The following is a 21,244-nucleotide window of genomic DNA, read 5'->3' as shown; positions in this document are numbered from 1 at the left end:
CAGATGTAATGGTATGTCTTTCCTGCATTTAAAAATCACAGAAATTTAGAATCTGATAAAGTTGAGGGTCACCTGTTCAAGTCTTCTATTCTACTTATTCAACCCGACCGTCATGAAAGCTCACGAAAGTCAACAATGCTAAATAAAGACCTTGATGATGTTCATAAAGATTTATTCTTCTGAGGTCAGTAATGGCCAACATAATTCAGTAATTTTTCCACCTTAACAAATATATGGGAAAAACAAAAAGTTCTGTTTGTGCTCATCTCATTTTAGTCAGAGGAAAAGGGAAATAACTGCTACAAATTCCTGTTGAACGTACTCAGCTCTAGGATGAACCAACTCTTGCAGTGATTATTAACATGTGTGATGAGGTGAAGAGCACACATTCCCATCATGTTAAAGGGCTTTCAAGTTACTTTATATTAAGTGTTTCCAGTCTCCCTTTGTTAGTGCTTCACACTGTCACCGGTCTTTCACTTACATCATTTAAGTACATCTACATAAATATGAATTTCCTTTGACAGACAAATTAAGCCTTAGACACACTATGAAATTCAAACACCCAAATACTTAGCCCATACTAGATAATAGATACTTTCAAATTCTGACATTGAGCCCTCTATGCATGAGTGTTTCGTCAGGGCAATGGAGATGCAAAGCTAACCTTCTAGACTACTAGTGTATTGAGATAATCTGAAGTAATCATGCTAACCAGCTCCTCTTATTTCAAACTTCTTTTAATACAAATTTGAATTAGACCATCTCTTAAATAAGGAAGATGATTTATTTCCTGGATGTTACCTGATTATGAATAAATATATGGTTTCAGAGGGCAGAAAATTTAAGATGTACAGGCCCATTAGCCTAGGCTGTAAATGTCCAGTCTATACTAATCTAAACTAACTACTTTGGGTTCAAAAATAGCTGGATATCCTACTACATGTTTCTAATGCGTTTAGACCCTACAGCCAGTATGAGCAGTTATAGGCATGTTAATTGAAAGTCATGTAGGGACAACTGGGTGGCTCAGTCAGTTAAGTGTCTGCCTTCAGCTCAGGTCATGATCCCAGGGTCCTGGGATGGAGTCCTGCATTGGGACTCCCTGCTCAGCCGGGAGCCTGCTTTTCCCTCTGCCTGCCATTCCCCCTGCTTGTGCTCTCTCTATCTTTCTGACAAGTAAATAAATAAATAAAATCTTTTTAAAAAAAGTTATCTATTCCTTCCTTGACTAATGAAAACTAAAGTCAACTTTAATAGTAGCCAAGAAAGCACCTTTAGTAAGATATAAACATTTTATATAAAGGTCACCTTTCTATAGAGGTCCATAATACTATCGGTGGGTTATGCTGTAATAATAATAGTAGTTTTAAGCCTAAAGCTAGACTTGGGGAGAATAAAAATTGAACTGAGAAGTTCTTCAGGAAAACACTCCAGTGCATGGGGGTCATATTCATTTCTTATTTTAAATGTACACATTTTTTTTCCTTCGCCCACTTTCTAATTCCAAGAAGGTTTCCCTAAAGTTTTAAAATTAAAAAAAAATTTTTTTTCAGCATATTAATCAATATATGTTTCTTTGCATTGTAATATATCCAATTTTCCTAACAAAAATCTACTAAACCCACCTCTTCAGGCTCAATCAGTTTAAATTCCATGCCTCGCCCAGTCCACGCAATGAAATGAGAATTTGAAGGGTCATCCAGAAGAGCTACCAAAAACTGCCAGAGCTGAAGTGATCCCCGCCGCTGGTATGTGGGCCCTTCCCGATACATCCCTGGCTCCTGTTTGATGTCTCCTAAATCAAAATATGTTAAAGTTTCTATTATTAGCAATACTATGACATTTACATAAAATAAAATTTACATTAAATCAATCATTAAAATGTTTAAACCACAACCACTTTAGGGGTTTCTATGAAATATAATGTTACCACTTTAAATGGGCTTTAAAACAGTTAAAGGACTTAATGTAAACCAAGAACCTGTGCAAACTTACAAACAACTATATGTAACATAAGGGTCAAAACAAATGCATACAGGTGCAGAATAAATCCACGAATGTCATTTTCTTATTAAAATTCTGTATAACCATCTTTTTGTTTTCACTCATTTATTTAAAAACCATACCATCCAATCACACTTCTTCTTGCTTTTATTGTTAATGACATCATTCACTGCTCTAAGCAACATGGAAGAGGGAGTAATCGATTTTAAGCTCTGGGCATTTTATTCGTACAAGTTCTGCAAACTATAATTTGTAATACCTCACTGACCTACACATGAAAAAATTTGCAAATTTTAATGCAAATATTTCAAAGCAAATTTACTCTTTTGTTTATTTACTTATTTTTACGGATTTGTTTATTTGAGAGAGAGAGAGCAGGGGGAGAGGCAGAAGGAGAGGGAGAGAATCCCAAGAGGAAGAGAATCCCAGGCCTTGAGGAGCCCGATGTGAGACTTAATCCCACGACCCCAAGATCATGACCTGAGCCAAAAGCAAGAGTTGGACACTCAATGGATGGAGCCACCCAGGCGTCCCATCTCAAAGGAAATTTAATAGCATCTTAAACTCTGAGTTAAGTAATCTGTACTTTATATAAATTAGGAAAATCTCAGGTAGATCTGGGCATATTGGATTATCATCGTACCACCTTTTTCCCATACCTTCATACTGGCACTACCACTGTCTTAACTGGCAGCAAATAAAAATTCCTTCATTTTTCTTTATCTCTTGTTTGCATTTCAGTCACGTGAATTTAGCTTGCTAGTCTTTTTCTAAAAGTGCAGTCTAAAAACACATATACAGGAGCTTTCTGTAAATCTATTATTTTTAATCAATGAAGGCCAGTTTGTGTTACATTTATTTGCTATTTATATATAGTGTAAAAACCTATTAAATAGATTACAGCAATAAGGGTATTAGTGTTATTAATTCTTCTGGTATAAATCTGGTCAGTTATCTTATTTTTACCAAACAAAAATTCAGTCATAACTCCTGATTATTGACATCTACCTCTGGCCAACCATCCCCAAAAATATGTGGAATTGGTCACACAGGGGATTGAATGTCTAGGGCCCTACAAACATATCATCGTTAATGCATGAATTTCTCTTCTCCACTCTTGAAACAATTCAGACAGAATATATTCAAGCCAATCTATTCACAGTAAATGTGAATTATAAAACAGACCAAATCAGAAGCTTCTTAAAACTTTCCTTTGGTAACTAGACAGACACACACCTCTTAAAATAATTACAAAAAGAACGACACTTTAAAAACCACAACCAAAATAAAATTATTCAGTCAATAGCTGCTAGAAATCATTATGTCATTCTGGTCTAAGCTAGATATACAGAAGTGTCTCTTCATATTGATTTCGATGACAGTTTTATTTATCTCAGTTTTTCCTTCTGAGACTTACAAATTTTTTCATGGGGGTAACTGAGCAATTATGCAGAGAGAGTGAAACACTGTCAAATTTTATAATCTCTAGATTGCTTCTGCCTATAAATGTGACAGACTATACTAGCCTTGTCAATGAAAAAATAACCCTTTGCTTTTCTATTCTCTTGCTCTCTATTCCTTATAAAACACTAGCACTATCTTCCAAAAAACATTTTCTTAGTACAAAATTGAAGAATATTTAAAAGTCAAAGGTAATAAATAATCAAGATAGATTGCTTTCCTAAACATTAGTCTGACTTAGGCCTTTTAGATTATATCATAATCCTACTGGTAGTTTGGAGCTATATTTCCTTCCTTATGTGCCCATACTGGTAATCGAGATTTCTTAAAATGTTAAGCTCACTAAGAATTAAAAACAAAACAAAACAAAAAAATGATGAAGGTCATTCCAAAAAGCAAAGGCTTTATGCTTCGTCTTAAGAGAGAAGCTGTATGTTAAGAACTGTGACACTCTGATAATGATTGTAACCACACATATCACACTGAAGCTCCAAGCCTAAAACTAACATCTATTTAGAAGAAGACCAAAAAAGTGACTCTGCAGGAGCTTAACCCTATGACCCTGAATGAATTTAGCCATTTAAAGAAGACTAAGGAAACAGATCTTCCCCAAATTATCATTCTTTCTGAGAAGGACCAGGGTAGCAAAAACCTCAGGAACAGAGTAGTCTTCAAGAAACTAATTAGAGAGGGAGAAGCAATCTGAGCGTGCACTTTGCTGTTTAAATAATGACAATTAAAAACTTCTGAGAGCTACCAAGTCATTACAGCCATGATCCCCAAAGTTTGTGCAATCAGCTAATCAGAGGGTCCCTGCTCGTTTCCTGTTAAACAATCAAAGCAGGAAATAGGGAGACCACTCTGAAGAACCACTAAATCAAGTAACTGTTACTTTTCCCCAAGCTTCCTCGTAGATGCTGACTTCTGCCACCTTTGTCAAGGGAAAAAAAAAATTTCTATCTAACTTGACACTTTTTTCTAAAGTCTGGGACCTTGTCACTGCACTAGCAAGTGATATTAAAAAGGTAATGCTTTCCTAATTCCATCTTAAACAATTGCGAAGTAATTACACATTAGTAAAGAACATCTTCCCGGGGGGAAAAAAAGGAAAAACAAAAAATAAGGACTAACACTCACTAAACGGGCAGCTATGTTGTTCTGCGTTCCATAACGCATCTTTTCACGAACACTAAAAGGAAAGAGGCCGCATTAGTCATCTGCGCACCCTCAGCAGCACGCTCTCTGTTCTGCTTTGTTAATTACGGGATCAGCTTTCAATAAATCTCGAGCAACAAGCTGCATGTGCTCAGCAGGGCAATGGAAAGACCCCTCGTACTCACACAAGGCTCAGCAAGAACGATACTCTCTGGTTCTATCTTTAAAAATGAGATCTCTCATAGGACAAAAGAAAAAGCTTCTGAATAGGGGAAGGAAGAGAGAATTTATAAAAGGTCAAAGTTTACCATGAGTTGAATGCGTCATAAATGATGTGCACAGAAATCTTTAAGTAGGGATGTCAACTGTTTTCAGGGGAGTCGCGGGTGATCTCTCCACTCCCTCTTAAAAAAAACAAACTTGAAGCACAAGGAGAAACCTACCATCGAATTTCTCTGGGACAACACAGGTGTCATCGTAAAACTGCCTGGGGCCCTTCTCAAACATACAGCCTGTGGGAGGAAATAGGATACATTTGATACAAATGAAACTCACAAGCAATTAAAAATGTAGCCATTAACACAAAAACTGGGGTAGAAAAGGACTCTGCCATTTTTCAGCTCTGTGACCTTAGACACACTATTTAGTCTCTGTGTCTGTTTCCTCACCTATAAAATGGGAATGATAATAAATCACCTATCTTCAAGGGGTTGTTGTGAGGATTAACTGATTTAATACATGCAAGTTTAGAATAGTATCTAGAGCACAGTGATATATGACAGGTAGATATTTATATTATTACTACCCCAAGCACAAAGCAGGTCAACCCTGGCAAATCTAGAAATTACAATATGTCATCTCCTTTTTCGTTTTCTTCCAAGTTTTGTTATTCATGAGACAGGAGGAAAATCAAGATGCGTTACTTATATTTACCTTGCACAATTACCCTGATAAACTGAAACATATTCAGTTTACCTCTTACTTCCCCAGAGAAATATTTAGCTAGGCTAACCTCATGTTTTCATCTTCCACAGCCAAGATAGTTTTAATTTTCTTTTTTAACTTTTCTTTTTTCCTGTAACAAAACTAAGTCCACAGAAAAAATACAAAATAAATCAACAGCTTTTAGCAATCACTTTCTCCCCCATATATCCTCGACTGTGACCTTCACTGAATCATTGTCGACTTTAATTACCAGTAAGAAATTGCATATACTTTAGTCACAGTTTTCTTTCTCAGATGTCCTGGTCTCTATGGTGAGTACATAATATTAATGATAGCAGTGACAATAATTACACTGCATTTCTGCTAAATTTTTGGTCCCAAATATTTTGGATTTACCAGCTTATTACACTCTTCTTTAAATATAAGAATTTACTTCTATCAGTATCACTTATACAAAGCAACCAGTATTACACCTAACCTAAAAAGATTCACCTATGTCATCTTACTGAGGACACAGAACATTTATGTCATGAACCATGCACATATTTCCAGGAACACCTTAATAGGGAATGTATCCAGAGAAGATCCTTTTCATCCATTACTTTGCAGGTATCAAAGTCCAGTAGATCAAAGCTTTCCCACCATGGTTACCATGAACACACCCACAATAAAAACTCCTTCTGCAGACCTCTTATGTGAAATTCCATTCGTAACAATTACTTGTATAAAAATGAAAAATCCACAATATATAAAGGCAAATATATTTAAATCTACTCTCTTTCATTTCAAAACACAGATTTAGGTCTTAAAGCAAAACTGAAATTCCTCGAAGATACATTTCAGTAGAGAGTAGGAAGGTAGGCTAATCTATAAAGCACATGTTCTATTTTAAAAGGATGTGGTTGTTGGCAAAAAAAAAAAGAACACAGAAATCTACTTTTCAGCTGTTTATACTCACATGACTCATGTTAACAACCAACTTCAAGATAACATGACCCGAAACATCCTCCTTTTACTTTAAAAAGATAAAGTTTTAAAATAGTGGTTTAGGGAACATAAGTGATTTTTCCCGTAAACTATAATGATTGATCAAATGACTGCGTCTTTGGTACGTCTGATAATTTTGACCGTATTTACAAGGAATTTCAATAATGGAAAACTTAACTTCTGTTCTGCTGGGATGAGCCAGGAAGCCTTCTTGCCTCATATAAATGGAGTGGCAGCTAGGCACTTCTGGAAGAAGAAACAATATCAGTCAAAGAGAAGTTTGGAGCTGAAAATGTGCTGTTACCAATAGACAGAGTGCAGACAGGAAAATGAAAGAAACTGACATGAGTCTCCATGAGGGGAGCCTGTCAACACGCAGTTAACATTTCAGGCAGAGCCCACACAGGAAATGGGAAAATGAGGGGTGCCTGGGTGGCTCAGTGACCGACTCTTTTTTTTTTTTTTTAATAATAATTTTTTATTATGTTAGTCACCATACAGTACATCCTTAGTTTTTGATACAATGTTCCATGATTCATTATTTGCATATAACACCCAGTGCTCCATGCAATATGTGCCCTCCTTAATACCCATCACTGGCCTATCCCAAACCCCCACCCCCTCCACTCTGAAGCCCTCAGTCTGTTTCCCAGAGTCCATAGTCTCTCGTGGCTCACCGACTCTTAACTTGGCTCAGGTCATGATCTCAGGATTGTGAGATTGAGCCCGCATGAGGCTCCAAGCTCAGCAGGGAGTCTGCTTGAAAATTCTCTCTCTCTACCTCTGCCTTCCCCCAGCTCACGCACTCACACTCTCGCTCAACTAAATGAATAAACATTTTTTAAAAAAGAAGAAATGGAAAATGAAAAGCATATCATGGCGGACACGATTCTTCAACAGACATGTAAATTCAAAGTTTTACCCATATTTACTAAAGGAAGGCTCTCTGGCAACTGCACATGAATGTGAGAGTGCCCTTGAAACAAATGGTGTCATGAGTTAAGATACATTTGGGGGCATTTATGGAATAAGTTTGTATATCCCATGGTATTCAAATCAAAGATCAACAAAGATTTAGTCATGGTTTATTTCATGAACACTGGTAGAAATTATTATGAAAAGACAAAATTGCCACATCTCTTAAAATTACTCTAGCCTTTTAACGTGACTGCTATTTTCTACCCCCAGATAAAAGTATGACTGCCTTTTTATTTTGTTAAGCGCATAGGTCATATTCAGAGCGAATGGGTCTATAAAACAGAAATCCAACAATTTCATAGCAAACACCATTATGATGCTAGGGGTGAGGCTTTGCCTACCTGACCAAGCTAACTCATCACTGAGGAAATAAACTTCGTTAATGGTTAAACTTGAGTCATAGTGATGGCTGTGTATTTAACATGTTTATTAGCTTAGAAATAGGGAAAAGGACAGGAATACGGATTAGGAGACAAAAGATTAAAACTGAGTCCTTAACTTACTACTAATAAAGCTAAGTGACTTTAGATAAGTCATTCTGTATCTAAGCTTATATAAAATAAAGGGTTGGACCAGGTGTTACCTAAAGTCTATTATAGGCTCAAGTTCTTTGATTCTGAACAGAAAGTCACTCACAAGACCAGAGGTTGATTTCTGGTAAAGCCAAAGAAGGTGTAGCTTCAGGAAGGACCCTTCACCTACAGGAATCCCTTCTGATGCCCTACACCTCATTTTGTAGATGTTGTTTCTTTTTCTTTTTCCTTCAGAAGATTCCCCAAATTTTATGTTTCAGGTCCCATAAACCCGGGCCCAAGCCTGTACATAACATATACAGATTCTACAGGAATGTAGAAATATATGTGACTAAATTAATTCTATCTTCTACAAGTTTTTGAAACTTTTAACACATACAAAAATAAACTTATAAGATACATAGAACCAATGTCCTATTTCATATAAGAGTATGCCCTCCATTCTACCACTTGTAGCAAGTATATGATTTCTGAACAAGTAATAAAGAACATTTAAATGAACTGGGAGCTAAAGACCCTCATTGCTTCTTACCTATCCATCCACAGACTTTCATGTTATAACTGATAATTAGCACTATTTATTTGGCCCAGAGGCCATTCTTTCTTGGTCTGGAATGTTCCATTTTTAAAGTCTATCTGATTTTTTAAAAATTTGCCTGGTGATGTCAACCAAAATATGAGATAATTTTTCACAGAAAAAAAGTTTACATGGTTTTAGTCAAAAATATCTTAATGGCATGAGTTGAAAACAATATAAAACTCATTATCAAACATTTTAGAACACCATGCCTTCTTTATATAAAATATGATCTAGTATAGAATTCTGACCCTACAAAAGACAGAGTTAATCTTGTTTCCTGAAATCCTTTTATGAGGTTGCAGAGTAGTTGAACTTCTGGGTTACCAAATAGCTAGCAATCCACTGTATCCATACTTTTTAACCAGTGGTACTTCAAATTAATTTTTAATGTTATGTTGATTTATTGCCAGGCATAGGACCCTCAAAGCAGCTGGGTCTAGGAGTGACAGTGTTAATGACTCTGCCATCAGCTCAGCAGCTGTTTAGAGGTAAGAATTTTGTTGTACCAATGTTGACACCCTGCCACAAAATACTTTTACTGACTGCTGCCCAGCTGGAGTATGGCTGTAAAAACAGCTGGCTGGCTCTGGAGGCAGCTAGAGGAAAACATATAGATTAAACTCTATTATATATAAGTGTGACTAAATGTAGTCTTTCCTCCCCAGAGGGGGAGAAAGAGAGGAGGAGAGGAAATTCAAGCATTTATAAGTAACCTACTATTCAAAGTTGAAGAAACATCTTATAAAAGTACTCTAACATAATATAAAATAAGCATGATCCTGGACATTTGACATCAAAGATAGAATCTGATGATCATTTCACTAATTCCCGTGTATCGATTGACCTTGATGATTTATTTCTTGTGCTAATTCTGTAATATTTTTCATAAATTCTATTTATCTATATGACATTTAAAGTATACTGATTTAAAATTCATAATAAATTAATGATTTATAATAAGGCTAAAGCCAGAACCTCCATTATAGCTCCACAGACCAAACTTGTGATCTAAGGTCTAAGAAAAGCCATGAATGGCAATTAAGGAAAAAATATATATATATATTCATATATGTATATATGAATATAATTGTGTTTCTGCCATATATATGTGTATGAAAAATATATATACATATATATGAATATAATTTTCTGCCATTTTAATACTATTTATTATACTCCAGAATAAATAAAATTAACATCTAGCTCTTGAAATTGAGACACTTGGCTAGCATTGTTTAAATCCAGTCTATCCTTAAAATTGGTATCCTTTATACAGTCACAAGAAGCCTGAAAAAATATGGCTAAGAGGAGTTTATTCCCCTAAAGTAACTAAAGTCATGTTATCCTAAAGTGGTATCAGTTAATTTATGACTATCAGAGTGGGTCAGACTCTAATCAAATTGTAGAAACATTTCCAAAGTGATTATTCAATCAAATGACTAACATGGTTAATTAGGAGCCATAAACATTGCTCTGAAGTTCATCAAAGTAATGACTTGCCCAGAAAAATTACTGCTAATTAAATTGCCTGCTGCTTTCATTTCTACCTTATCTAATAAAAAATCCAACCAATGAAGTTTGGCATTACATTTTAACTTTTGCTAAATGCTCAACTAAGAACCAAACTAGCTAAGCGGTGACTTCAAAGGCAAATGTTCTGTGGCAGGGAATGGAGGCATTGCATACATGTGCATTCATGTTTTTTCACGGAATAAAGCTCACAAAGTCAGCAACAATAATAAACTGCAGTTTAACCCATGCCCAAATGTTACTATGACAGCGTGTTTATACCGTTCTATTATGTGTCCATAGATTATAAAGTTAGGATCACAAGCACAGCACTGATTACAAATGTGCTCCTTATCTTCTAACAGACCTGGTTTTGAACCTCAGTTCTGGTATTTCGTGGGAGGATGATGTTTTCTTAGTTATTTAACATCTCTAACTCTCAACTTTCACATCTGTAAGATGGGAATAATACATGATATCCTTCAAAGGACTATGAAGAGGGACCATATGGGCAACATTTCACTTGACACCAACAGTAAGGATTCAAGAAATGGTGCTTATCATTAATAACAGAAACTGTTTTTAATTGTCCTTCATGACTATTTAAAGTGAGCAAACCACAGTACTTAAAACTAAAAATTATATATTTTAAATCATTTTTATATCTTAATTTGCTGTTCTTAAAACAATTACTGAGAAGGTTGAACCTGTGATATTTAAAATATATTGATTTAAAATTCATTATAAATTTATGATTTATCAGGTTTAAGCAAGAATCTCCATACATTTTCAAAATATTTGGAGGTACCTCTTTAGAGCGTCTATTTACAATGTTATGCCCTGATATTTGCTGCTAAATGACTTTGGTTTAAAAGTTTTAAATTCAGGGGTGCCTGGGTGGCTCAGTCGGTTAAGTGTCTGACTTTGGCTCAGGTCATGATACTAAGGGTCCTGGGATGGATCCCGGTGTAGAGCCCCATGTGGAGCCCTGCCTCGTGCCCCCACTGAGCCCAGTGCTCAGCAGGGAGTCTGCTTGCCCCTCTCCCTCTGCCCCTCCCCCCAACTCCTGTTCTGTCTCTTTCAAATAAAAAAATAAAAAGTTTTAAATTCAATCTATAAATTGAATTATGTAAATTTAAGACAAAGGATTTTGTATTATTTTGAAACTTACGGATCAAAAAGCACGACAACATGACACTTAGCATGGGCCCAGTCAGCTTGCAGAAACTTACCTACCTATAATTTGTCACACATGAATTCGGGGGATGACTAGCCGGTCTAATATGCTATAAAAATTCAAAGCTGCAAAGCACCGCTGTCATTTGAAGGCACAGTTCATGCAGGGGCAGTGAAGAAGAATAGTAAACTAACACCTCAAACTACCTGATTTAGCCTTCACCTCTGGTTACACTGTTAAAATTACCCTTAAATTAAGATACTCAGGTATGAAACTAAAACGTTGATTCTTCTGTCTCTTGCATCTTAAAGCCATATTGGGAAATTGATGTGGGGAGCTTCACCTAAGGTCTGACCACAAAGTGCAGTTTTGACTTTGCACTTGATAGAGCTACACACCACTCTGATTGGTGGGTTTGCACACTGCTGCCCAGTAGTAAAGAAGGAACGGGTCCCTTCAGGGCACAGTTTGCCAAAAGCTCTTACGAACTGTATTAGGCCAGATCGGAGACAAAATATTTGCCACGACTCTATGTCACATCTCTACACTTTGCTGAAATTGTTTGTTATCAAATAGTGTACAAACCTGGAAATATTTGATTTTGTAAACTTTGAGCAAGAAGGAAAAATGCCTCTCTTTCACTGGATGCTTTTGGTTAAATTCTTGTAGCAATAATCAGTGATAACTTAATTAGGCATTCAAGTCTCTGAGAGTAAATGAGAAATCCCTATAAAAGAGGAGTAAGCTCAATGTTGCGTTTTAACGTGATCTGGCTTTCATATGAGTATGCGATGGAAAAAGACCGATTTTCTATACATTTGACCAACTCCTTGAGGAGGTGAGGTGACAAAATCAAGTCTACCTAAACTTGTGCGTCATACATCAATGATGGTGGAAAACTTGGCACATTAAATGTCCAGGGCTAAAATATGCGTGTGGACACACATCTAAAATTATCAGATACTTGGTGGAAAACATGCGTGTGTGGTGTAATTCAATGCATACACAGGAGTTTCAACAAGTTTTTCAAAGACATGTATCTATTATCTTAAGAAATACTGAGTTATACCAAGAACTAATGACACTATTCTCATTCAAGAAAGAGGAGCATTATGACATATCCTGCCGAAGTTTTACCCATCTTAAACTTCATGTTTTACTGCTTTGTTTGTTTCTTCCCATTTCCTGGCACAGTGTTTAAATTCCAAAGCTTTTCTAGAGTGCATAAATAACATGAGCTTTATGAAGATGTATTTAAATGCAAATGCATTCACATACACCCTCGTGTAGCGTCATTTTACTATGCGTTTCCACTTGCCCCATGAACAGATTTCATGTGGCTAATCGAGAAAATTATATTTTATAAAGTTTTCTGAAACGGATGCTAAGGGGAAGGAATTTTTTTACACCCATGTGATCTCTCTCTGATAGAACAAAACTCTAAAAATAAGGCCCAGGGTGAGTATGTCTGAATTCACTTGAGAAAGAAGGCAAGTGGGATGGCACAAAAATGAAGTTTTACAGGACCTGTTTGTCATCAGTCACAAAAGCTCTACATGGATGTAATAACAACTTAGTCACTGAACCGCATATAAAAAAAGCAAGAAAGTTGGAGTTGGCTGAAATCTTAAGAGAATGATGAATTTAGTATGACCTCATTCACACTTACATGGGATCTTTTTCATTAGGAGTTTTAGTAAACTATGAATATAAATGATGTAAAATCTGCAGAGGTATTCTCTTCCACCACAGCTCAGAGATACAGAATCTATTGTTGATAGACTTTGAGGACAGAAAGAGTACCGCATTAGTCTTTATATGCCTAGTACAGTGCTTTCAAGATACCAAAAAAAAAAAAAAAAAGTAATGCTGTTCTCTGCATGTAGGTACTTTTAAAACATAAAGGCTATGTAACATGAAGTAACAGTATAGAATAGTATCGGTAGGAGACCACAAACTTCTCTTGTAAGCATGTGTGTTTTGGGGGAAAACAGTATCCTATACCAATAATAACCAGATTCAGGTTTAGTTTATATGATCTCGTAGGCTGACAACTTTACAAGTTTTACAAGCCTGTGAGATTTTATTAAGTTAGAGTCAAAAATAAAATTGAAGTGATAGGAAATACAAGTACAACTGTAACTTTGACTGTTTCTTAGATATTACTGTACTCCAACAGTTTACTGAAGTTTAAAAGAAAATACAAGAAAAGATGCCATTAGCTGCTAACATGGGGCCACAAGAGAATTCTGAAGAGGGGAACAATTTAATGTTGAGTTTCAATACTGAATCATTCCCCTTCTGGAATCTTCATGATGTGAAGCAAACACATCATGAATTGCTTTGTCCCCTCCCTGTCATCGCTCCTTGGATCACTGCAATACTCAGATATTTATTCTGCTTGCTCTGAACATGAATAATATTAGTGTGGAGTTCCATATGATGGCTTCACTCCATTGCAGACAGCCTAACAGTACAGTATTTTGTTGTTCTTACACAACAGGACTCTCTTCAACGAAGAGTATCTCTCTCTCCCTATGTCTTATTCTCTAACCCCCAAAATGGTATTTGTAAACATTAGAAATAATAATGGCATCTTATTCAAGGACTAGCAGTCTCTCAGGAAATCTCTAGGAGTCAAGATAAAAATCACACCTTCCTCTTGCCTGGACCCCAACTTCTATAGGTATGAGTAACTTTACAAACATAATCCTATTGTATCCTTACAAAAACAAAAAGGTAGAGGAATTAAGTGTCCCTTTTTATAAATGAGGAGATGAAGGACAAACGGTACAACAAAACATGCTTGATACGACAGAGAGAGTAAATAGTCATCTGGGCCCAGAATTCAGTGTAATATTTCCAGTGTCATACGAAGTGGGTGGCTTTGTTTTTTATTGCTAAGAATAACAAAAACAGGCGTGTGAAGAGCGCACGGTGGAGGCCCACACACTGAAGTGAAGGGTCACCAGGACAGAGTATTGCAAGATTCTTCTCTAAATTTAAGAAAATGGTCAATAAATCACAATGACACATGCTTGCCGTTCTCTCAGTTTTGTTTTGGTTGCTTTTTGCATATATCTTTGAATATCACTTATTGTAAAATTTTCCAGACGATATCTCAAACAATTAACTAAAAATTCTCTCTCTCACACACACACAAGATAAAAACTGTAATCATCTATTTAATGTGACAAAAATTCCTTGAAAAGGTTTCAATTAAGTTATTCATGTGTTAGGTAAAAATATTTTATGGAAATAAAAAGTCTTCCTTTTCCTCTAAACTATCAGTTAACTCACTTAAGTATACAAATCTTATAAGTGAAAAAAATTCTGTAACCACATTCTATACTTAAAAATCTATATTCAAACACTTTTTAAAAAATAAATATTTATCTTATCTCTCTTGTTCACATTCATGAAACATGTACGTGCACACACACACACACACACACACACGGATCCAAATATGCACCCTTAAACTGTTTCATTTAATTTCAAATCTTAGTTGCACATACAAAAACAGTTGTATGTTCATTTTGTCCTCTTGCAATAAGCAGTTCTGGGCCTAAGCATCCTGATGGTTTTCTTTAAAAAGAAACTAAAAATCCCACACTATAAAAGTCCTTCCCCCCTCCCCCTTTTAATTCCCTTTTTTGATGCTAGTACAAGTCACAAGCAGATTATCCCTCCCTTCCCCCTTTCCTGCCTGTAAAATCCAAGTTAGACAAACACTGTGTGGCTGAAATGACATATTTGAATGGAATTCAGACCCACCAGTTCCTGTTTATGTTTCTGATTTGAGAATGCTGTCTTCCCATTCACTATACATTAGGAACACTGCTAGGCCGTAAATAGTGTTGGGTTACATGCAGGCAGAACCAATGAGCATTAATCATTACTTCCAGTCAACTGGCAAAAGCAGCAGCTGATGGAACACTACACCCTTCAGCTCTGTATAAATGGACATTCCAGTGTGTGTGTGTGTGTGTGTGTGTGTGTGTGTGTGTTTCCTTTCAGTCTCCATTTTATGAATGAAACTCCAGGCTCTATAGAGTCCATTCATGTAAGACAAATGCTTCCAGGGCTCTGCCCCCAGGGATCAATCAGTCATGGGTAAAACTGATATGATTGGTTTAAGACAGCCTTCAGCCTTCCATTACTGACTTAAAATGCAGTCCCTGTCCATTTGACCTGTGTTAATGCATAAAGAGTAAATCCAGACCATAGTCTCAATTCTCAAATCAAATCACTAGCCAGTGCCACTTACTGTAACTGTAGATTTAGAGCATATTTAAGTATTTCTTAGAAAAAGCGATAGAGTAGACCAGAGTACTGTTTGGGGAGATTCTCTATTTTAACTCGGAAAAGTGAGGAAAACCCATACGAGGCACGCGGGCCAATAAAAACCAAAGTCAGGTTGTGAGGCCAATCCCTAACCTCTATCAGGAAGACATCATCATCACTTTTCACAAGTGAAGCACCTAAAAATCAGAGATTAAGTGATCCACCAGTCCACAGATCACTGGCTGAGGAAAAGAAAATTCTCTCTGGATGTTAGAGAAACAGAATGTTAACATTTTCTGAAGGATCAATAGCTCAGTCCTTTAAATTCCCAAGTTTTTCTCCAGCTGAATTTCTTGAAGCAATAGTTTTAAAGTTAGGATGGGGGAAAAAAAGTGAGCTGCCATGTTTCAGGAGAAAATGTAGCCATGAGCAAATGATGCTTACTAATGGACTAGGGCCAAGGCCTGGCCTTTGGGAGTGTTGAATATCAGGTACAAAAAGCCAAAGTTCATGAAACCATAATCAGCGCTGCGCTGGAAATTACTAAAGATGGTAATGCTTAAAAATATCTAGAGTTTTTAGAAAGAAAAAAGCTATTTATGAGCAATTATGGGAATGATTTGTGAAGAGTAGGTCATATACCAAACACTGTTAAACACATAATAGGTTTTATCAGCCATCTGTAACTTGGTCCTTGACTCCAGAGGGAAGAAACCACTTCTCTCTTCCAGGGATCTAAAGCCATATGGGGAAACAGTTGCAGCCAACAATCTCTATACATCTCCAAACAATTTCTCACGAAATCTTTACCATGCCTGTTGAAGAAGGAATGAGGAAAACCATAAAAGATGCCTAGGCTTTGGCTTTAAACCTGTGATGGACTGTCTACTGTGGCGTCATGACAATTTACTACGTATCCTCCAATTTCCAGTATCTGATAAATAAAAGAGCAGAGAATACATAAAGTTACCAATATATTTTGGAATTCAAAATTAAAATACTGGCATAGCCAGGCAGGGAGATAATAAAGAATTCTATAATCTCTCAGCCAGAGAAAATAGTGAACAGAGGCAAGACCACTGAAGCGTGAACATACACTGAATTATTAATTCCTAAATTACACTCTTTATTCAATGCTTTAAATTTTTTTCCTTCTATTTGAGGTGATTCAATGATATGTAAATAAATGATGAAATTAAGCTATTTTCAAATGTAGTATTTCATATTTAGAAATTTAAAAATTATGATTACTGGCCATAGGACCTTCCATTTCGGAGAGAAGGAAGCCTGCTAGTTTATGTCAGGCCTGGATGTTTAAAGTAAGTATCAGGAGCTCTTACTTCCTCTGTTCCATCTGACTTTAATTAGCATTTTTCAACAGTTTTCTTTTGTAATCACTGCATTCTTTGTATTTCTTGAACAATATATTTGGTTGTTTACTTATGTGTAACTCAATTGTTCAGAAAAGACGTAAGAAAATTTATTAGAAAATATGCATGAGGTCAATTTCTCTAAAATATGTATCTCCTCTTGTAAACAAATAATAAAAATCATTTAAAAAATAATAAATGCTGATGACAGAATTTTTGAGATACTACACTAGTAGTAATAGTAACACTCATTCTAGTGATAGTTTAGAGATAAACTACTAGGTAATTGTGGTCTTCTGAATTTTGTTCTCATTTTCACTTTTTTGAAATTTGGTACGTTTAATCAATCGACTGAGGCTCTGAAGAATCTTCTCCAAACTTATAAAGCACTATTTATTTTATTTCTATGTGGCTGCAGAAATTATGTTCATCTTGCTCTGTTATCCACTGACTCCAACCTATAACTTTCACTTTAAAACCTTATTATAAACTTTGCAAGGGGAATCCCAAGCAAAGCTTACTAGAAACAGCATTAAAAATTGCTTGACTACTTTTCCTACGATTTGACAAAGATGAGTAGCCACCAACACAGCAAAAACACAGAATAACAATGACAATGGAAAAATCTTCCTCCCTTGCCATCTTAGAAACCCAAGAGTATTTATATTTAACTCTCTTGCCTGAAGTGCTTTGTCAGCTCTGAAAGCTGAAAGTTGAACATATTCTTAGTTTTCACATACTTAACATGAGGTAAAATATGTTTTCAGTATTTATTTCATCATTTCTCTGCTTATATATAATTTTTCTACATGATAAAGACAGAAAATCTTTCTTTAAATTTATAAAAGTTTGTCTATTGGCTTTTATCTAAGTCCTAAAGTGACAAAGAATATGGGAGAACTTGGGAAGGTTGCTTGGGTGAAGAATAGATTTAAAAACGGAGGATGGAAGAGTCCTACCATATTCTTCAAATGCAAGCTTTCCTTGTATCTAATGCGGTCCCTCATAAGCTTTCTGGTGAAAAATGGATTCAGCTGATAGAAGTTTCAAAATGACTATTCTAGTTAAATTCTAAGCCTTTGAGAGCTATCAAAAAATTTTTTTTCTAAGATTTTAAGTAATCTCTACACTCAACATGGGGCTGGAACCTACAACCCCATGATCAAGTCACGTGCTCTACTGACTGAGCCAGCCAGGCGCTCTGAGCTACCAAAAATTTTAACAAAGAATGGGTGATACCCAATAAGAAGGCTAAGATAAACTCAAATTTCATATATAATCCAAGCATTTTAGAGGTGGATGAGCTGTTAATTAGCTGACTTTTCCTTCTAATTATTACTAAAGCCTTTTCTAGAAGACATATTATGGTAAGTCATTTCCTTGATAATCTCAACTATTGATCATGTTCATGTTATGTATCTTTTTAAAGGAAACAGAATGCATCTTTATCCTAAATGTCATTGGATAGTCCATATTTTCCTATCTTACAACAATGAGCACCTAATAATTAGAATAAAATTTGGGGACCACTAATGTAAAGGAAAAGCACACCTTAGGTCTCAATGAAGATGCTTTTATTGCTCTGAATCAGGTAGACTGAAAAACCATAGAAACACTTAGTCCAAAAATTAGAGTATAGGATCAATAATATGGTAAGAAATTGTGGATTAAAGTACCTTATTTTGGACAGTTATGTAGAAAGACATTGATGAACAGTGTACTAAACTAAGAAAATTGTGGTTCCAGTTTTGACTGTTTCACACATCATCTGTGTACCTGGAGGGAAGTTAATAGGAATGAGCTCAGGCATTTTATCTGTACAATTGAGACGTGGAGAAGTAATGTGAACTAGGTGATCTCCAAGAGCTTTCAGGCGTTCAAAAATTTCTAATCCTGAAAAACAACTCCTTGCGTCAGTTTACCAATTTAAAATGAGCGTTCACCACATCTGCTACCACATGTATGTTACATGCCTCCAAACTGAAGGAAGGCCTCATCAGTACCAGCAGAGTGGCCCTACGAAACACCATTAAAAAATAGAAACCCCTTTCTTAGGAGACACAGGATGTCAGCTTTCTCCACTACCCTCTCCTTCTACTTCCTCCTCTCCTGAAGCTCAAGCCTTCTCCCCCATTTTCTGATTTCAGCAACTTTCTTCCTGTCCTTGGAAGTTTGCCTTTCCCCCCTTCACCCCCAGCTCTTAAACTGCTCCACCACTTGCCTGGAAGGCATCTCTTAAACTAAGTAGAGTAACAGAATAGGCCCTGAGGGCTAAAAACGTCTTACTAATGTACTACCCCTCCAATCAACTCTTAGGTTGAGATTTTCACCGTATCCCAAAATGCAAAGGAACAAAGCACTAATTGTGGATTGCAAACATCTTACAGGAATGAACCGGAAACCCATCAAGTAACATATTAATTCTGCTCCCACCTCTAAGGCAGTCCTGGGCACAAACTAATAGCAAGTCAGTTAGGTTTGCAACATGTGGGACTGTAATATCATCCTTTACTTAGCGCTCTTTTCACTTAAAGGACTGATGTGGTTAATCTGGACACTTCTGCAACTCCAAACGGGTTGATATATTAAAATATAATATTTTGTCCATCTGATTAGAAAAGTAGTACCTAAGCATTGTTAAAATGCAAAGCACTTTACAGACAAAACAAATTGCTTAGAGTATCGTCATCCATATAGAGCCACAGCATGTCTGTACTGGGTCTTATTTTGCATGAGTCATACATTACATATGTAAAATTCTTTTTTTACTCAAGTCTCATTTCATTAAATTTTTAAAAAATTTTTTATTTTTAAGTCATCTCTATATCCAACATGGGGCTCAAAGTCAACAATCCTGAGATCAAGAGTCACAAGCTTTACTGACTGAGCCAGCCAAGTGCCCCTCATTAAATATATCTTTTTAAAACCTGACTTCAAATGGCAGCATAATATTTCTCAAATGGATAGCTATAACTTATTCTACCTTTCAATTGCTATATATTTGTAATATTTCTCACTCAAACATTCATTGTGCCTTCTAATTCCTTAACATAATTTCTAGGGTGAAATGACCTGATCACAATGTATGAACATTGTGTGCTGATAATTTCTTGAGCCAAACTTTAGTTTCAGGTTCTCCCCACCCCCTTAAAAATACTACCATGTAAACTATTGAAAGAAAGAAAGAAAAAAGAAAGAAAGAAAGAAAGAAAGAAAAGAAAAGAAAAGAAAAAGAAACAAAAGACCAACGAACCAACACAAACAATTCCAATTCCAATGAAATATGTTGCTCTGAATATATAAAATATTTGCCTCCTTGGGCATTATGAATCTGCAAAACCTCATTTGCAAACATGAAAATGAAAAAACAACTATGATTCTATGAAAGTGGGGCACTGCATAAGGAACTCTCATGGAAAGCACTCAAGGCACATTCAATTAATGTAGTCACTTGGCCATTAGGGCAAGAAAGAGAAAATCATGTTGGATTCAGGAGAAACCAACTAACAAAAAACCTGTGTACTGCTTTGTGCAGTACTATTAGGCTACAGAAGATGAGAAAGAAAACAATAATAACATGTGATTATTTAGAACTCAATATCCCAATATAATCGTGATCACACTGTATTGGGTCACCAAATTGGCCCTAAATACATTTCTTTAAAATCTTCTCCAAGTGTCCTCTGATCCAGGTTTTCTTGTCTTCTCCTGAATAAAAATTTCTACTCTACTAACATAATATTTTGCATTTTTTTAGCTTGAATACTCGGCAGTTGAAATTGCATTCCTGTAATTATAATTATAACTAATAGACCTTCCATTTCCCATGTCATAATTAATGTCAGGCTTTATTAGAGCATAATCATGCTGCCTTTTCACTTACAAAGCTTCTTTTATTTTCACAACATTTATGTTATATTGAATTAAGCAATAAAGAGTTCTAGAGGCCTTCTGAAAGGAAAACCTTTGGATCACAGATGCTAAGTAAACTATGAAACGTTTCTGCATTATTTTTAAATCACATAAACTATTTTCTAATGTCCCATTTGCTCAACATCAGTAAGTGAACCAAGAAATCAATGATCCAGCGATAAATACATTAGATTCCCTAAAAAGATTATTTAATGTGCTCTCAGCAAGGATGAAAGAACTAATGACCACAAAACAAAATATCTGGAGATCATACTTGTTGACTGCAATGTATGAATGTATGACATACACAGACGTGTCAACTCAACTGCAGCAATTTAGTGGC

General features: G+C 35.8%; 1 protein-coding gene across 3 annotated transcripts in view; it reads right to left on the bottom strand.

Moving 5' to 3' along the window:
* Positions 1 to 21,244, bottom strand: part of ETV1 (ETS variant transcription factor 1) — a 91,464-nt gene that overhangs the window by 10,914 nt on the left and 59,306 nt on the right. For 2 of the 3 annotated variants that reach the window (XM_008686345.2, XM_008686344.2), the window contains 3 exons: positions 6,733 to 6,801; positions 5,067 to 5,135; positions 1,629 to 1,798 (listed from right to left, as the gene is read on the bottom strand). In XM_008686345.2, the coding sequence (XP_008684567.1) occupies positions 1,629 to 1,798; positions 5,067 to 5,135; positions 6,733 to 6,801 (308 nt within the window). Of the gene's footprint in view, positions 1 to 1,628; positions 1,799 to 5,066; positions 5,136 to 5,635; positions 5,722 to 6,732; positions 6,802 to 21,244 lie in introns of those variants that run through there. The other variant, XM_008686349.2, reaches the window with a different exon arrangement.

This window comes from Ursus maritimus, unplaced genomic scaffold (assembly GCF_017311325.1).
Source record: "Ursus maritimus isolate PB19 unplaced genomic scaffold, ASM1731132v1 scaffold_3, whole genome shotgun sequence".
Classification (NCBI taxonomy): domain Eukaryota; kingdom Metazoa; phylum Chordata; class Mammalia; order Carnivora; family Ursidae; genus Ursus; species Ursus maritimus.
Note: the sequence above shows the minus strand (reverse complement) of the source record. Positions and strands in the feature narration are given on the sequence as shown.